Genomic DNA, 16,229 nt, shown 5'->3' on the forward strand with positions numbered 1-16,229 from the left:
GAAATTGCATATCAAGATATTTTAGTTTTCAAACTTTTCCGCTTCTGCATGCTCACGAAAATAAAACCCTGCAAAATGACAGGCTCTTGGTTGTTATTAATCATGGTGTTTGCGATTGTAGTTATAACGAATTCTTTGACTGGATCCGTAAATTTCTTCATTGTAAGTAATCATTTCTCTTGATCCAACAATATTTCAAAATATACTAACAAACATTATGAAGCAATTTTCCCCTTAGCCGATTACATTTTCCAGAATTTAAAAACACAAACAAATTCATGGATTAAAAACACTGACTTGTCGAGAGCTCGACGTTAGGGGGGGGGGGGGGGGGGGGGGGGGGGGGCAACCCCAGCACCCAACCTCCTGGATCCTCATCATACACACAAACTAGCACGGCTATGACTAACTAGACTTGTTTTATACTACGATTATTTATACTTCACAACGTCATACAAAACGACTGATATCTCGTACAACGTTGTGAACATTCCAAATAAACTACTCGCAACTACTCCGATTAGGGATCATCTCAACAAAAAACAAACAAAGTAAAAGATAAGAAGAAGAAAGAAAAAAAAAACGAAATTGTTTCGTCTGTTGTGAAGGTGGTGGCCATTTATATTATCTCCCTTTAATTATGTCTTTTTTTTTATCATCATCTTACGTTTTCTTACATGTTGGCATTACTGTCAGATATTTCTCGTTCCAGCCAGTGCACCACAACTGGTATATCAAAGGCCGTGGTATGTGTTATCCTGTTTGTGGGATGGTGCATATAAAAGATCCCTTGCTACTAATGGAAAAATGTAAGACTATATGTAAAAATTACCGATTGTTTGACATCCAATAGCCAATGATTAATAAATCAAGGTGCTCTAGTGGTATCGTTAAACAAAACAAAATAAAATTCAAAAACGAAGACATGCAATCAACACATTTTATTTATGGTTATATGGCGTCGGACATATGGTTAAGGACCACACAGATATTGAGGGAGAAAACCCGCTGTCGCCCCTTCATGGGCTACTCTTTTCGATTAGCAGCAAGGAATCTTTTATATGCACCATCCCATAGACAGGATAGCACATACCACGTTCTTTGATGTACCAGTCGTGGTGCAATGGCTGGAGCGAGAAATAGCCCAATGGGCCAACTGACCAGACAATTGAATGAAGAGATTGGGGTGACGTTCGGGTAGAGACGATATAAGTTGGAGTGCATGCGTAATACTTTAACATGCTCATATACCACGAAGGTTTCGAGCATGTCCGACCCAGGGTTCGGTCTCTCTGGGAAGCCAGGGGCCCAATCCGAGGCAGAGCGTCGTTTCTTTAGCAATATTAAATTGTGACATGATCCCTTTCATAATATAAATATAAATATGTATGTGATACAAATAGCCTGTACGAACGTTTCGTCTTTCACACACACACGCAACACACACACGCTCGCACGCACATTCACACGCGCACATCCACACACGCACACGTGTATACACACAGACTCACGCACACACAGCACTCACACATGTAATTGTTCTTTTGAATATAACAATATAAAACGGAAAATTAAAAGTTTCAATTTAATATTTATTGAAACGTACAGGTGATTTTGTAGACGAAAATGTGTTTGCCAAAAGACCACATTTTAAAATACCGGTAGCAGAATGTTGCGGGTATATACATAGTAAATAAGCTGTTATACAATAACAAGGTGAAATTTAGTGGTTTAGGTGTAACGGGCTATTGGTCTGTTCAACAACTCTGTCTGTGGGTGGTGATGAATTCGGGAACAGCCCTAAGTGTTAAAAAGTACTGAACTACAATTGTGTATTCATCCACAATTAGGTAATAAAACGTATTGAGCCACATTATGCATTAAGGTGTATTGAACCAATTATGTGTTTAGGAGTATTGAACCACATTACAAATGTGTTCAGGAGTATTGAACCATATTTATGTTATAAACAAGTCTTAAGCCACAATTATGAATCTTGATGTACTGAACTAATATTAAGTGTTAAAAAGTATTGAATGACAATTATGCATTAAAAAGTACTGAACCACAATCAAGTATTAAAACATATTGAACCACAATCAAGTATTAAAACGTATTGAACCACAATCAAGTATTAAAAAGTATTGAACCACAATAAAGTATTAAAACATATTGAACCACAATCAAGTATTAAAAATTATTGAACCACAATCAAGTATTAAAAAGTATTGAACCACAATAAAGTATTAAAAAGTATCGAACCACAATCAAGTATTAAAAAGTATTGAACCGCAATTAATTACCAAAACATATTAAACCACAATTATATATTAAACATTATTGAACCACAATCAAGTATTAAAAAGTGATGACCCATAATTATTTTTTTTTTTTTTAAATTAACGACAATCAAGTATTAAAAAGTATCAAAATGGCGGACCGGTAGAAGAGGTGGTGGTACTAGTCTCGTCTCCGGATGAATTCGAAAGACAGCGGTTCTGACGGCGTGTTGAGAAGCTTCATGCTGATTGACAAGTCACGATCCTTCTTACCTAGGCTGTATTGCTGGAGTATCTGAAACAAAAACAAAAAAAAACGTTTTAATTAGTTCCGACGTGGATCACATGGATAGGAAGTGATTGTAACGTGGGCGATCTGTTAACTTAGGTCAAGGAGCAGTGTCAGTAAGGTCATAATTTCAAACAGATAATATGCGTTTTCTTTAATGACAACACTAGAGCACAAGGGCTAATGGATGTAGAATATTTGACACCAAGTCTTACATTATTCCATCAGCAAACGCGGCTCTTTTATGCAGTTTCTCACAGATAGGACACATATACCCCTGTCTTTGATATACCAGTCGTGGGGCACTGTTTGTGACGAGAGAAACCCCAATCAGAAAATGGGTCCACTGAGGGGGGTTCAGAGCTACGATTAAAGCACTTCAGACGAGTGCTCTACCAACTGAGCTAGATCGCCTGTGAGTTCAGACACACTAACCTCGACGTGGCCAGTAGTTCTAGGCTCAGACAACCAACTGCCAACATAAAGTTGACCAACGTTCTGCTGTCACGACTTCTACGACTGTCCAGTTGCTAGTCTGAGCGCTCTTACAAGTCGATTCTCGTCGTATACCCCATGAGTTGTCAATCTGAGCGCAACCGTCGTATGTCGGGAGTTGGAGAAATTACAACGCAACCGTCGAGTTAACCAACTTCGTCGTGACAGTTGACAGTCTGACGCTAGCATTAGGAAGGAAGGAAATGTTTTATGTAACGACGTACTCGACACATTTTATTTCCGGTTATATGGCGTCAGACATATGGTTAAGGACCACACAGATATTGAGAGAGGAAACCCGCTGTCGCCACTTCATAGGCTACTCTTTTCGATTAGCAGCAAGGGATCTTTTATATGCACCGTCCCACCAGACCACGGCCTTTGATATGCCAGTTGTGGTGCACTGGCATTAGATTTTGTTTTAATTAGACTCTCAGTTTCAGGCGGGGGGGGGGGGGGGGGGGGTTGCCCATTGGTATAGTGCTCACTTGATGCGCGGTCAGTCTGGGATCGATCCCAGTCGGTGGGCCCATTGGGCTATTTCTCGCCATGAAGTGGCGACAGCGGGTTTCCTCTCAATATCTGCGTGGTCCTTAACCATATGCCTCTGGTGCCATATAACCGTAACTAAAATGTGTTACGTGCGTCGTTAAATAAAACATTTCCTTCCTTCCTTTCTTCCTCAGTTTCAGACCAACCTTTATGATGCCGAGTGAAACCTCCTGCAGCGCGAGTCGCCTGCCGGGGCACGATCTCGGCCCGTGCCCGAACGGAATGGTCAGGTACGGCGAGATCGGCTCCTTCCCGTTCTCCCGCATCCAGCGCTCCGGCTTCAGCACGTGCGGCTCATTCACGAACCGCGGGTCGCGGCCAGTCATGTCGCACTGCAGCACCACATTGGTCTGAAATACAACGGAAGATAAAAGTTAAAGTAGCTGCTGCTGCTGCTGCTGCTGCTGTTGTTGTTGTTGTTGTTGTTTTTGTTTTGTTTGTTGTTGTTGTTTGTTTGTTTTTCTAACGAGATAACTAGAATGTTTTGGTGTATGTAATCATCGTCTGTTGTATGTTAAACATTTGATCACTGTAAAACGAAGTCAGAGAAAACCATATATATATATATATATATATATATATATATATATATATATATATATATATATATATATATATATATATATACATCATCAGCAAGATATCTTTTATATGCACTTTCCCACAGACAGGGCAGCACAAACCACGGCCTTTGATATACCAATTGTAGGGCATTGGTTGGGACGGATTGACGAAAAACCCACGAATAGTTTACATATTTAATACACGTAGGAAGAATACAATCGATGTATAACCAAACGTTATATATAACAATGCATTCTCGATGTTATTAGCACAATCACACTAACACACTGTACATTCATACTTACCCCAGCTGGAATGGAATATCCTTGAAATGAAGTATCCTTGGCTAAAGTTCTGCCTAAACCTGGTGCCACAGGATACATTCTGAAAACGAAATTCAAATTTTTATTGAAATCATCTTAAACAAATGTAAACCAACCATAATCATATACAGCACATTTTTGAGCTTGTTTACTTTCATGTCAAAAATCTTGAGTTCAGAGTCATCTATGTAACTTCATTGGTGTTAGGAAGAACCTGTTCTCTTTATCGTTTATTTATTGAAAACTATTTTTCACAACAGATTGGCATTCACTCAATGGACTTGTTTTATAAAAAGAAATACACACAAAAACAAAACACCCATTACAAAACCAAACCAAAACAAAACACACTACACGCATTTGGAATGTTTTCCCTCTTTGGCACAACCATTGTGAAAACCTATTCCATGGATACGTCTTACAAAATGTTTAATAGGGCCAAAATCAGTTCAGGGCCATGACTATCGGAGGTAGAGGGCACGAACCACTGCCCTAGAATGAACACATCCATTGGCGATGTGGCCATGACTATCGGAGGTAGAGGGCACGAACCACCGCCCTAGAATGAACACATCCATTGGCGATGTGGCCATGACTATCGGAGGTAGAGGGAACGAACCACCGCCCTAGAATGAACACATCCATTGGCGATGTGGCCATGACTATCGGAGGTAGAGGGCACGAACCACCGCCCTAGAATGAACACATTCATTGGCGATGTGGCCATGACTATCGGAGGTAGAGGGCACGAACCACCGCCCTAGAATGAACACATTCATTGGCGATGTGGCCATGACTATCGGAGGTAGAGGGCACGAACCACCGCCTAGAATGAACACATTCATTGGCGATGTGGCCATGACTATCGGAGGTAGAGGGCACGAACCACCGCCCTAGAATGAACACATCCATTGGCGATGTCAGAAGAACTGCCCAGGAGAGGGGGGCATGTCTCAACCTTGATTGGATGTAGGCATCTGTTAAATCTCAAAACTCTTTAAATAAGTGCCACCTCCCACAAAACAAAACCCTACGAACATGTGCTAGTTTCACTTCCAAGTGTAATCTTTCTCTAGCTATGAAGACCCTATATTATCCATCCCCATCCCACCCCTTTAAATCAGACTTGATAAATTGATACAGTTTTAAAATGATGCAGTTTCATTTACTAGTGAATGTTGCTACAGATAAATTGATACAGTTTTAAAATTGTTGTAGTTTCATTTACCAGCGACTGTTGCTCCAAGAAGATATGTGTCTGTTTACCTGAGCGACTGTTGCTCCAAGAGGATGTGTGTGCGTTTACCTAAGCGACTGTTGCTCCAAGAAGATATGTATATGTTTACCTGAGCGACTGTTGCTCCAAGACGATATGTGTATGTTTACCTGAGCGACTGTTGCTCCAAGAAGATATGTATATGTTTACCTGAACGACTGTTGCTCCAAGATGGTATGTGTATATTTACCTGAGCGACTGTTGCTCCAAGAAGATATGTGTGCGTTTACCTGAGCGACTGTTGCTCCAAGAAGATATGTGTATGCTTACCTGAGCGACTGTTGCTCCAAGAAGATATGTGTGCGTTTACCTGAGCGACTGTTGCTCCAAGAAGATATGTGTATGTTTACCTGAGCGTCTCTTTTAAAAACCCTCTGAGGTACGACATCTCCCTCAACATCTCTGCCGTGATAGTCGAGCGACCGGACGTAACGTCCGCTATTTCTCTCTGCAGTTCTTTTTGAACATTCTGGTGTTTTGCTAGAGCATGGAGACTAAAGGCCATGAAATTCCCAGTCTGCAAAATGATATACAAAAATGTATTCTAAAACATAGAAATTATTATCTTTAAAACAAAAGGTAGCAATTAAAAGCATATCCACTAATTAAATCCATTCAGTTCTTTAGTATATCACCAGTGGCTATGTAGAATTGACCTTTTATCAATATAAATAAAGATATTGGCTATCAAAATGCATTGATAACAGCAGATACCAAATGAGACATCAGTTATCCTGAAGTGTTCCAATATATGTAATATTTGTTTCACATTAGTATTCACATAAAGGGTCTTTATAAAATGTACATCATATTATCATAATATCAAGTAATAATTTGGTTTAAACAATATTTATTAGCAAATCAAATTTGGGATTGGCCAACAGGCAAATGCCTATATTAAGGCCTCTCCCTACATAATTTGGTAACAACCAGTGTAAGGCCGCTCTCACCGTGTCAACACCTGCTGAAAACAGCTCGCTGATGAAGGTGAATATTTCCTGGAAGGTCAGTTTGGACGCTGTGATCAGGTAATGGATTAGATTCATACTTTCTTTGTCGGCGTCTGCACCTGGAATCTCTTTCATGGCTTTGTCCATGCTGCTCAGAGCTTCCCTGAAAAAAAGGACGAATTGTCTGATAGGTTGCCTTGCATTAAACCAGAACACTCCGTGTTACACGCCAAGAAAAGGAAAGGAATTTGTTCCACGATACCTCAGCAAATTTTAAACCATGGCCATTTGATTTCTAACGAATTATCATTCGGACACTGCGTCGAAAGAATGAGAGAGAAACCCTGTACCGCCACATAGGTACTTCTACTACTAAAGCAGCAAGAGTTCTTTTATATGCACTATTCCATCTACAGGATGTGTGTGTTGTTGTGTCTGTTGGAAGGTGCATATGAAAACATGTAGCAGTTTTACTCCAAGATAACGTGTCAGTAGCCGTTGATTAATAAATCTTTTATATGCACTATTCCATCTACAGGATGTGTGTGTTGTTGTCTGTTGGAAGGTGCATATGAAAACATGTAGCAGTTTTACTCCAAGATAACGTGTCAGTAGCCGTTGATTAATAAATCTTTTATATGCACTATTGCATCTACAGGATGTGTGTGTTGTTGTCTGTTGGAAGGTGCATATGAAAACATGTAGCAGTTTTACTCCAAGATAACGTGTCAGTAGCCGTTGATTAATAAATCTTTTATATGCACTATTCCATCTACAGGATGTGTGTGTTGTTGTGTCTGTTGGAAGGTGCATATGAAAACATGTAGCAGTTTTACTCCAAGATAACGTGTCAGTAGCCGTTGATTAATAAATCTTTTATAACTATTCCATCTACAGGATGTGTGTGTTGTTGTCTTTGGAAGGTATATGCACTAGCAGTTTTACCCATCTAGTAGCCGTTGATGTATTCCATCTACAGTGTGTGTGTTGTTGTCTGTTGGAAGGTGCATATGAAAACATGTAGCAGTTTTACTCCAAGATAACGTGTCAGTAGCCGTTGATTAATAAATCTTTTATATGCACTATTCCATCTACAGGATGTGTGTGTTGTTGTCTGTTGGAAGGTGCATATGAAAACATGTAGCAGTTTTACTCCAAGATAACGTGTCAGTAGCCGTTGATTAATAAATCTTTTATATGCACTATTCCATCTACAGGATGTGTGTGTTGTTGTCTGTTGGAAGGTGCATATGAAAACATGTAGCAGTTTTACTCCAAGATAACGTGTCAGTAGCCGTTGATTAATAAATCTTTTATATGCACTATTCCATCTACAGGATGTGTGTGTTGTTGTGTCTGTTGGAAGGTGCATATGAAAACATGTAGCAGTTTTACTCCAAGATAACGTGTCAGTAGCCGTTGATTAATAAATCTTTTATATGCACTATTCCATCTACAGGATGTGTGTGTTGTTGTCTGTTGGAAGGTGCATATGAAAACATGTAGCAGTTTTACTCCAAGATAACGTGTCAGTAGCCGTTGATTAATAAATCTTTTATATGCACTATTCCATCTACAGGATGTGTGTGTTGTTGTCTGTTGGAAGGTGCATATGAAAACATGTAGCAGTTTTACTCCAAGATAACGTGTCAGTAGCCGTTGATTAATAAATCTTTTATATGCACTATTCCATCTACAGGATGTGTGTGTTGTTGTGTCTGTTGGAAGGTGCATATGAAAACATGTAGCAGTTTTACTCCAAGATAACGTGTCAGTAGCCGTTGATTAATAAATCTTTTATATGCACTATTCCATCTACAGGATGTGTGTGTTGTTGTCTGTTGGAAGGTGCATATGAAAACATGTAGCAGTTTTACTCCAAGATAACGTGTCAGTAGCCGTTGATTAATAAATCAGTGTGCTCTAGTGATATCGTTATATAGACTTTTACATATACAGGATGTACTATTCTGTCTGTTGGAAAGTACATAGTCAAACCTGTATATAACGGCCTCCCAAAGGACCTGACAAAAGTGGCCGTTATAGACAGGTGACCCTTATATACAGGTTCAAACTTACAACTCATATATTAAAACATATCACAACTGTCATAAAAAGAAGATATACATGTACATGTATAATGAAACAATTTAGCGGGTTTACTACAAGACTGCGTTCAGTAGTCGATGATTAAGAAATCAACGTGCTCTAGTGGTGTCGTTATTTTAGCGGAACACATATAAGACAGAGTTACCTCCGGATAGTGTCTTGCGCCTCGGCGAATCTTCTGAAGAGGGACGTGTCCATGACCTTGAAGAGGGGAATCATGGACAGCTCCTTCTGGGTGAGCTCGAGGCAGGTGTGGACCGCCTGCTGGAAGTCGTTGTGCTGGTCCGCGTTCTTCCCGAACAGACCCAGCCTCTGGTTGAAGCACACAGTACCTACAGCTGGAACCGAATAAATAGCAAAACAACTCATTTCAGGCGCGGATCAAGGATTTGTTTGTTTGTGTTTTTTGCAGGGTGGGTATAAGGGAGAATACACTTTAAATTAAGTGGAACAATGTTTTAGTCGTGAGCAGGGTGTCCAAACCTCATCGACCAGCTCTGTCCCTCCGAATCCGCGCTTGATTTATAACAATAGCGAAAATTGCAGTCATGATAGCAATTCGGTTGTCTATAGTTAAAGTGACAGAGCCTAATTACCTCATATTTTTCATTATTGGAGCCTTTTTATATTGAAATTAGACACTATTTAGATTTTATTGTTTAGATTATCCATTTCCTTACATCCGAGGTGTTTTTGGTCATCTTGATGTTTCTAATACCACCAAATGCATTTCTCTTCTTTCTTTCTTTTCTTTTTTTTTCGTTATTTGTTGTCAATCTTTGTCAATATCTTATGCATACACAAAACATTAATTTAGTGTTTGGAATCCATGAAATGGTCACAATTACTGGCGAAGTACAAGTCAAATCTAGATGTGATCAATGAACGTCCAGGTGTGAATATGCCATCCTGGGACATTGCATACACTAGCGTAGCCGGGAGCAGTCATATCCCTACCCCCCCCCCCCCCCCTCCTTCAACCCCCATAACTAGGGCCACAACCACGAACACTGACCCACGCAGCCCCGTCTTGGAGGGGCCTGTTGTAGGGTACTAAGATAGAAAACATGCTACCTCCACTCCTTGTGCTACTCATAGCGATTAACAGCTAATATATACCATGCCAGTTGTGGAGCACTGACTGTAATGACAAATAGCCCAGTGGGTCCACAAACATATTTGCTGATAGTCGAAAGGAGAAGCCTATGTGGCAGTAATGATTGTCTTAAATACAATAAACTCAACAGCCTCAAACTGAAGAAATGCGGTGCAGTGTTCCATCAAAGAAAGCACACGTTCCTTTCCATTTTTGTGTTATTACAATTCAAGTCGGTATCTTATTACAATTCAAGGCAGCTCTAGTTATTACAAATCAGGTCAATTCTTTGTTACAATTCAAGTCAGCTAGTTTATTACAATTCAGGGCAGTTTTATTACAATTCAAGTCAGTATTACAATTCAGGGCAGTTTTTATTACAGGGCACTACATACCTTCACTTGCATATTTGTAGATCTCTGGCAGGAAGTCGTGAACCCGCCCCTCCTGGTCCCTAACTTCCGTGATTCTCTGTACGAAGTCGTCCGCCACTTCCCCCTGCTCGTCGAGATACAGCTCCACGGTTTTGGGCGGCAGGAGGCGCTGCTGGACCTCTCTTCTCAGACGCCGCCATGATTCTCCTTGACTGCAAACAGAAAACGACAGTAATGTCTATCCGTTTAAGCGTTCATCGGCATATAGGAACGAATTTACGAAGCCTGGGTAGGGTTCTCTCTCTCTCTCTCTCTCTCTCTCTCTCTCTCTCTCTCTCTCTCTCTCTCTCTCTCTCTCTCTCTCTCTCTCTCTCTCTCTTAAACACAGGTGTTTAAGAATTGTAAATGAACGTAGGTACACGCGTTTAAGACCAAAACAGTGTTTGTAAAGTCGGCCAGTTATACTTAAACACTTGGTTTGGGGTGTCGTGGAATACCGTAGTTCCTCTAATGGGCGCTTATTCATTTCAAAAGGGTCTCAGACCGGGCCCTTATTGGAGACCGGCGAAGTAATAAAAAGGGACCCGTTATTTTTTATAAGTTTTTTTTTTTTTTTTAAATGATGTCGGGGAGTAATGAGTTTTCGGCTGTGTTACCCGGCGTTTATTTGTTGCAAAGTGTTACAGACCCGGCGCTTATTGGAGACCCAGTGCTTATTATAGGCAATATGTACTCTCGTCTCTCTTTCTCTTTCTCTCTGTCTGTCTGTGTCTGTGTACGAGCCCTCAGTTTTGTAGGGGACAGGCTGCTATTTGCCCCAATTAAATGAAAATGCCTGAATGTGGATAACAACATTTATTCATATTAGCATTAAGCTATGTCTCCATGTGCGCGTATGCGTATGCGTATGCGCGAACGTGTGCGTATTTAAAAATTAGTTTCTATGTATTTAAATTGTGATGTCTCCGTGTGTACGTATGCGTATGCGTGAGCGTCTGCGTCTGCGTAAAACAAACGTACGCACAGAATCGGTACATGTTACGAATTTTTCTCTACGCTCACGCAGTATAGACACGTAAATTCCATAAAATTACGTCATCGGTGAATTCCCCGCTAAATTTGAAATTAACATTGTGTGCGTCTTTTCGTGATTTCAATCTTTTCAACAATATTATTATTATTATTATTATTATCACTATTACTATTATTATTGTTGTTGTTGTTATTATATATTTATTATTGTTATTATTATTTTTGTTGTTGTTGTTGTTGTTGTTGTTATTATTATTATAACTTTTCCCCATCTCATATTTCGGTGGCACTTACATGTTGTGACAGTCATTACGCATACGCGTACGCACACGTTCGCGCATACACATACGCATACACATACGCGTACATGGAGACATAAGTTTACTACAGTTATATAGGGTTGCAAACGAACTACTAATATTGTGGTTGGAATGGTGAAAATACATGGTAAAAACGTCTCAGGCCATCTCATTTTGTCCGAATATCTTTATAGTTTTTGCCCGAATTCAGGATTTACCCCAGCACATGGGGGCAGTTGAACACACACACACACACACACACACACACACACACACACACACACACACACACACACACACGTTTCGTACGCTTATGCATCCTACCTTGTAAGTAGTCCCTGGACTCCGTCATTCCTGACGTCATTATATCGTTTGAGAAGTGAAAATAGTGCTCTTTCTGGGTTGTCGCCTTCTGCCTTGTACACGTCTGAAAACATGCTGGGGTTAAACATTCGGACAAGGGTGAAACCAGGGACTATTTCTTCTTTGATGATGTCACCATACCGCGCATGGTTACTTTTTATGGCTTCGTTCAGATCGATTCCATAGTATCTGCCTGTGTGAAAGGAAAGACAAGTCATGTAGTAAAGAAAGAAATGTTTTATTTAACGACGCACTCAACACATTTTATTTAAGGTTATATGGCGTCAGACATATGGATAAGGACCACACAGATAGAGAGAGGAAAGCTGCTGTCGCCACTTCATGAGCTACTCTCTTCGATTAGCAGTAAGGGGATTCTTTTATATGCACCATCCCACAGACAGGGTAGTACATACCACGGTCTTTGATATACCAGTCGTGGTGCACTGGCTGGAACAAGAAGACATGTAGTAATTAACACTTATTATAACGTCTTGATTATAGATTACTCAGCAGCCAATACTAATAACGACTGACCTATTGGATGTCGAACATTTGGTAATTTTTATATATAGTCTTAGAGAGAATATGCACCATTGTATAGACAGGACAGTACATACTACGGCACTGCCTGGTACGAGCCATTAAATTGACACCATTGTACTAAGTTAAGTAAGTTTACAATCAATGTTCAAAATGTTATATTTACTTTTAACATTGCTGTTAATTAACTGTAATGTATTTATGAGTGTAACACGCTGTGAAATAATCGCCAATCCAAATAAAGATATTCGTATTCGTATTAACAAGAATGTGGTGCTTACCTCCAGGTAAATACTGCCACAGTGCTCCAAGGAGTGGAATACTCGGTGGTCCGGGAATTTTCCTGTTTGCTATATTTGACACTTTTCTCCGAATCCTGTCTGATTCCAAGTCTCTGAGAGCCTTCGCTGTGTCTTTGGCTGCAGTCTGGGCCGTGTCCACGTTCTTGGAGGATTTCGTCCTCAGGTTGTTGGGCACGTGCTCCAGTTCCAATTCCGTTTCTAGTGGGTCCAGACTATCAACATGAATCTGTCTCACCAGAGGGCGACGAATCGTTCCAAATACCGCCTGACGAACAATATCTGTCGTAATCTTCATATTCAATCTGTGATTTGTAATATATATATATATATATATTGTTTAATGTGTCTTTGAAAATGAGGATTGTAAGACATTCAAAGTTAATTTCCAAAGATGTTCACCCAATACTTTGATGACAGAATATTGGAAGTGCTAAGACGTGTTCCGTCACTGTGAAACTGTTAAAAACTGGGTTATCAAGGAACAAAATGTTAACGAATCTATTATGTCTTATATATGCTATTTTTTTATTTTTTCATTTCTACAAGGCTACGTTTGCATATTTTAACATTTATTAACACGACTACCTGATGTTTTATGCTAGGATCAGACTATCATCTGTCACGACGAAGTTGGCCAACTCGATGGTTGCGTTGCATTTTTTTTCCATCTCTCGACTTATTGTGGGTGCGCTCAGATTAACAACTAATCGGTCATAAGCGTTGTATACGACAAGAATCGAGTTGTAAGTGTGCTCTGACTAGCAACTGGACAGTCATAAAAGTCGGGAAATCGGCTAGTGGGCCAACTCTGTCGTGACAGTTGGCAGTCTGAGGTTATCGTAAGAGGTAGGATTGTTTCACTTAATAAACGCGGTTTAGGATCGCCGTCACCATTGAAATGGCCAGTAAGATTTAATTATAAATGGATGTGTAGATTTCTTTCACAATGTAGTAGGTCAAAAAGGTAACCGAGTATAAAATCAATTTACAAAACGCAAAGTGTACATACAAATTTAAAACAAAAACAATTTGAATTTTTCCTTTAAAGGTAAAAGGTAATGTGGTGTTTACTAGTTTTGTTCTTTTGTTGTCTTGGTTACGTGGAAATTCTATAGTTTACATCTACATCTGCATCTACATCGTCTTGTGTGTCTTGTGTGTTGCTATACATTAAAACAATGTATTTAAACTGCAGTTTATTATTATTTTGACATATATATTAATAAGCCATAGCTGTTTGGTTGACCACTTTTGGCCATCTCCTAGTAAACGAGTATGAAATAGCATATACTCACCTGCATATACGTCGTCCAGAACACAAAATAAAAACCAGTCAACACTGACCCTCAAAAAGGTGACTATGCTATAAAATATACATGAGTTCTTTGTTTTTAAAAGAAACGCCCGTGACTTACAAATGTATGCCCTTGCGGCACTTTTAGCTAATTGTTTTATCCTAGTATCAACATACTGTTATACCTCTGCGGGTTTCTGTGGCATTAGGTCAGCTGTGACAAATCAAACATCATGTTTAGATCTGGACGATGCAATGACGTCTTTGCTTAATTTACACGGCTATGACGACGTTACTCTACGTGTATCGAGCTCGCCACATGGGATTTTAAACCCTTTTACGTAAACGTTAAACAGCCTTTGACACAGATTAAGGAAGCACTGACATATTTACACAACACAAAAATAAGTAATTTTTGGAAATAGATGTATTTTTTTCTTTATAGAGAATATATTTTCAACTTTAATCCCTCAACAACCAACTTTAAAATCGATTCGAAGTATAACAGTTAATCGTATTTACGTAGCTGTTACATGAATTAAAATTAATGACCTAGGTATATTATGCAGTTCTAATTGTTTTCTTTTTTGTAATTTTTTTTTTTTTTTTAGACATTAAAGTGTATGTTAGTCATAACTTCTTGCTTCAGTTATCGTCTAGCTGGAGTGTCGTTAAATACTAGTATTCATTCAATTATCGGTGTTGGTCAACGCGATATTTGTAATAGCTGCAAATGTATTTTATGCCAAAATTCGCACACGTTTTGGAAACTAGTGCAATGACTTTAAAGAAGGAACTACTAAGATTTTACTATTTATCATCCATTAAAGGCTTTTTTAGGAGATATACCTGGCACTATAATTTGTGATATCTCCTGCGATATTCTCCGCAGGAGATATCGCTTCTTATAATCTTGATTGGTCAAATTTTAATCACAAGACAATGTTTTGTTACGTCACTGTGTTTGTTTCAGCGCTAAACTGCCGTTCTGCTAGTTAACGAGTCGACCGCTGACATTCAACCCACATTACTGACATTGTTTACAACTGTCGCAAATGAAAAGAATGATAATGGATGATAAAAAGAATACCCCCCTCGTGTCTTGTGATATAATTTATTAGCACTCGTTGATAAAAGTATAAAATCCTCGGCAAACCTCGGATTTCATACTTTTATCAACTCGTGCTGATAAATTATGATATCACAAGACACTCGGGGAGTACCTTCTATATATTTATTCCTATACAGCGATTGTTTGATAACTTCCAACAAACGTTCTCTACCAATCTATCCGATACTTTTTTATTATAAGCATTATACGCATTGTTAAATGTATAAAGGATATTTTATGTTTGTTTTTTATCAAATGTGATTTATATCTCATCGAGTGAAGTTTTCAATCATATCTCACGAGTCGTGCTTGCGCAAACTTCACGAGATGAGATATAAATCATATTAAATCTCGCCTTCATGTAAAATTCTTTAATCTCATTGGTTGTTTGAAGTTGGACAAATCCCTTATACCCCTGTGGGCGGAGCCAAATTCTCTTATACCCCGTCTGTAATTTCCAAGTTTCCAGCCACCCCAGTTAATGCTAAAGCAATAATTAGATTATAAATAACATTGATAATCAATCAAGTATATATAATTAATTTTATTTTTACTATAAAATACACTTTCAATACTTTTAAAAGCTGCAATGTTGAACTGGGCCACCTAATTACGGTCGTGGTGTTATTGTATTAATGCGCGATTAGCAACAGTGGTTTTTTTTGTTTTTTATTTTTAATATTTTTATTTTTTTTACTACATACATTTCTGATAAAAAAAAAAGGTGTTTTTTTTTTTTTTTGGGGGGGGGGTTATTAATATCTGTTTCAGACAATTTCGTATTACAAACATTTGAAGTTAAAAACTCGTTTATCGATGGAACTATTTTTCGTCACTGGCAAGTGGTTTCGTTCGCGTCCGCGTGGTACGGCTCCGTTAATAAATTGTTAACAATTATTGTCTGGCGTTATTTGATTATTTGGCTATATGATTTAACATGTCGGCAAGATAAATTTGTTGTAGAAGCATGTCTCGGCG

The 16,229-nt window shown here is 39.0% G+C and overlaps 1 protein-coding gene across 1 annotated transcript; it reads right to left on the bottom strand.

The window, feature by feature from the left end:
- Positions 1–2,460: 2,460 nt before the first annotated feature.
- LOC121381605 (cytochrome P450 302a1, mitochondrial-like) lies at positions 2,461–13,141 on the bottom strand. Its single transcript, XM_041510941.1, has 9 exons — positions 12,826–13,141; positions 11,963–12,194; positions 10,329–10,519; positions 8,983–9,175; positions 6,729–6,891; positions 6,129–6,295; positions 4,485–4,563; positions 3,762–3,965; positions 2,461–2,574 (listed from the first exon to the last, which is right to left on the bottom strand). The coding sequence occupies exons 1-9, from the start codon at positions 13,139–13,141 to the stop codon at positions 2,461–2,463; spliced, it is 1,659 nt and encodes a 552-aa protein (XP_041366875.1).
- Between the last annotated feature and the right edge of the window lie 3,088 nt (positions 13,142–16,229).

Source organism: Gigantopelta aegis, chromosome 9, assembly GCF_016097555.1.
Source record: "Gigantopelta aegis isolate Gae_Host chromosome 9, Gae_host_genome, whole genome shotgun sequence".
Taxonomy (NCBI): domain Eukaryota; kingdom Metazoa; phylum Mollusca; class Gastropoda; order Neomphalida; family Peltospiridae; genus Gigantopelta; species Gigantopelta aegis.

Coding starts and splice junctions, on each gene's coding strand:
- LOC121381605 (XM_041510941.1), bottom strand. CDS start 13,141: ATGAAGATTACGACAGATATTGTTCGTCAGGCGGTATTTGGAACGATT. Junction 12,195..12,825: donor GTGGCAGTATTTACCTGGAG/GTAAGCACCACA, acceptor CCTTTCACACAG/GCAGATACTATGGAATCGAT. Junction 10,520..11,962: donor GTCCAGGGACTACTTACAAG/GTAGGATGCATA, acceptor TTCTGTTTGCAG/TCAAGGAGAATCATGGCGGC.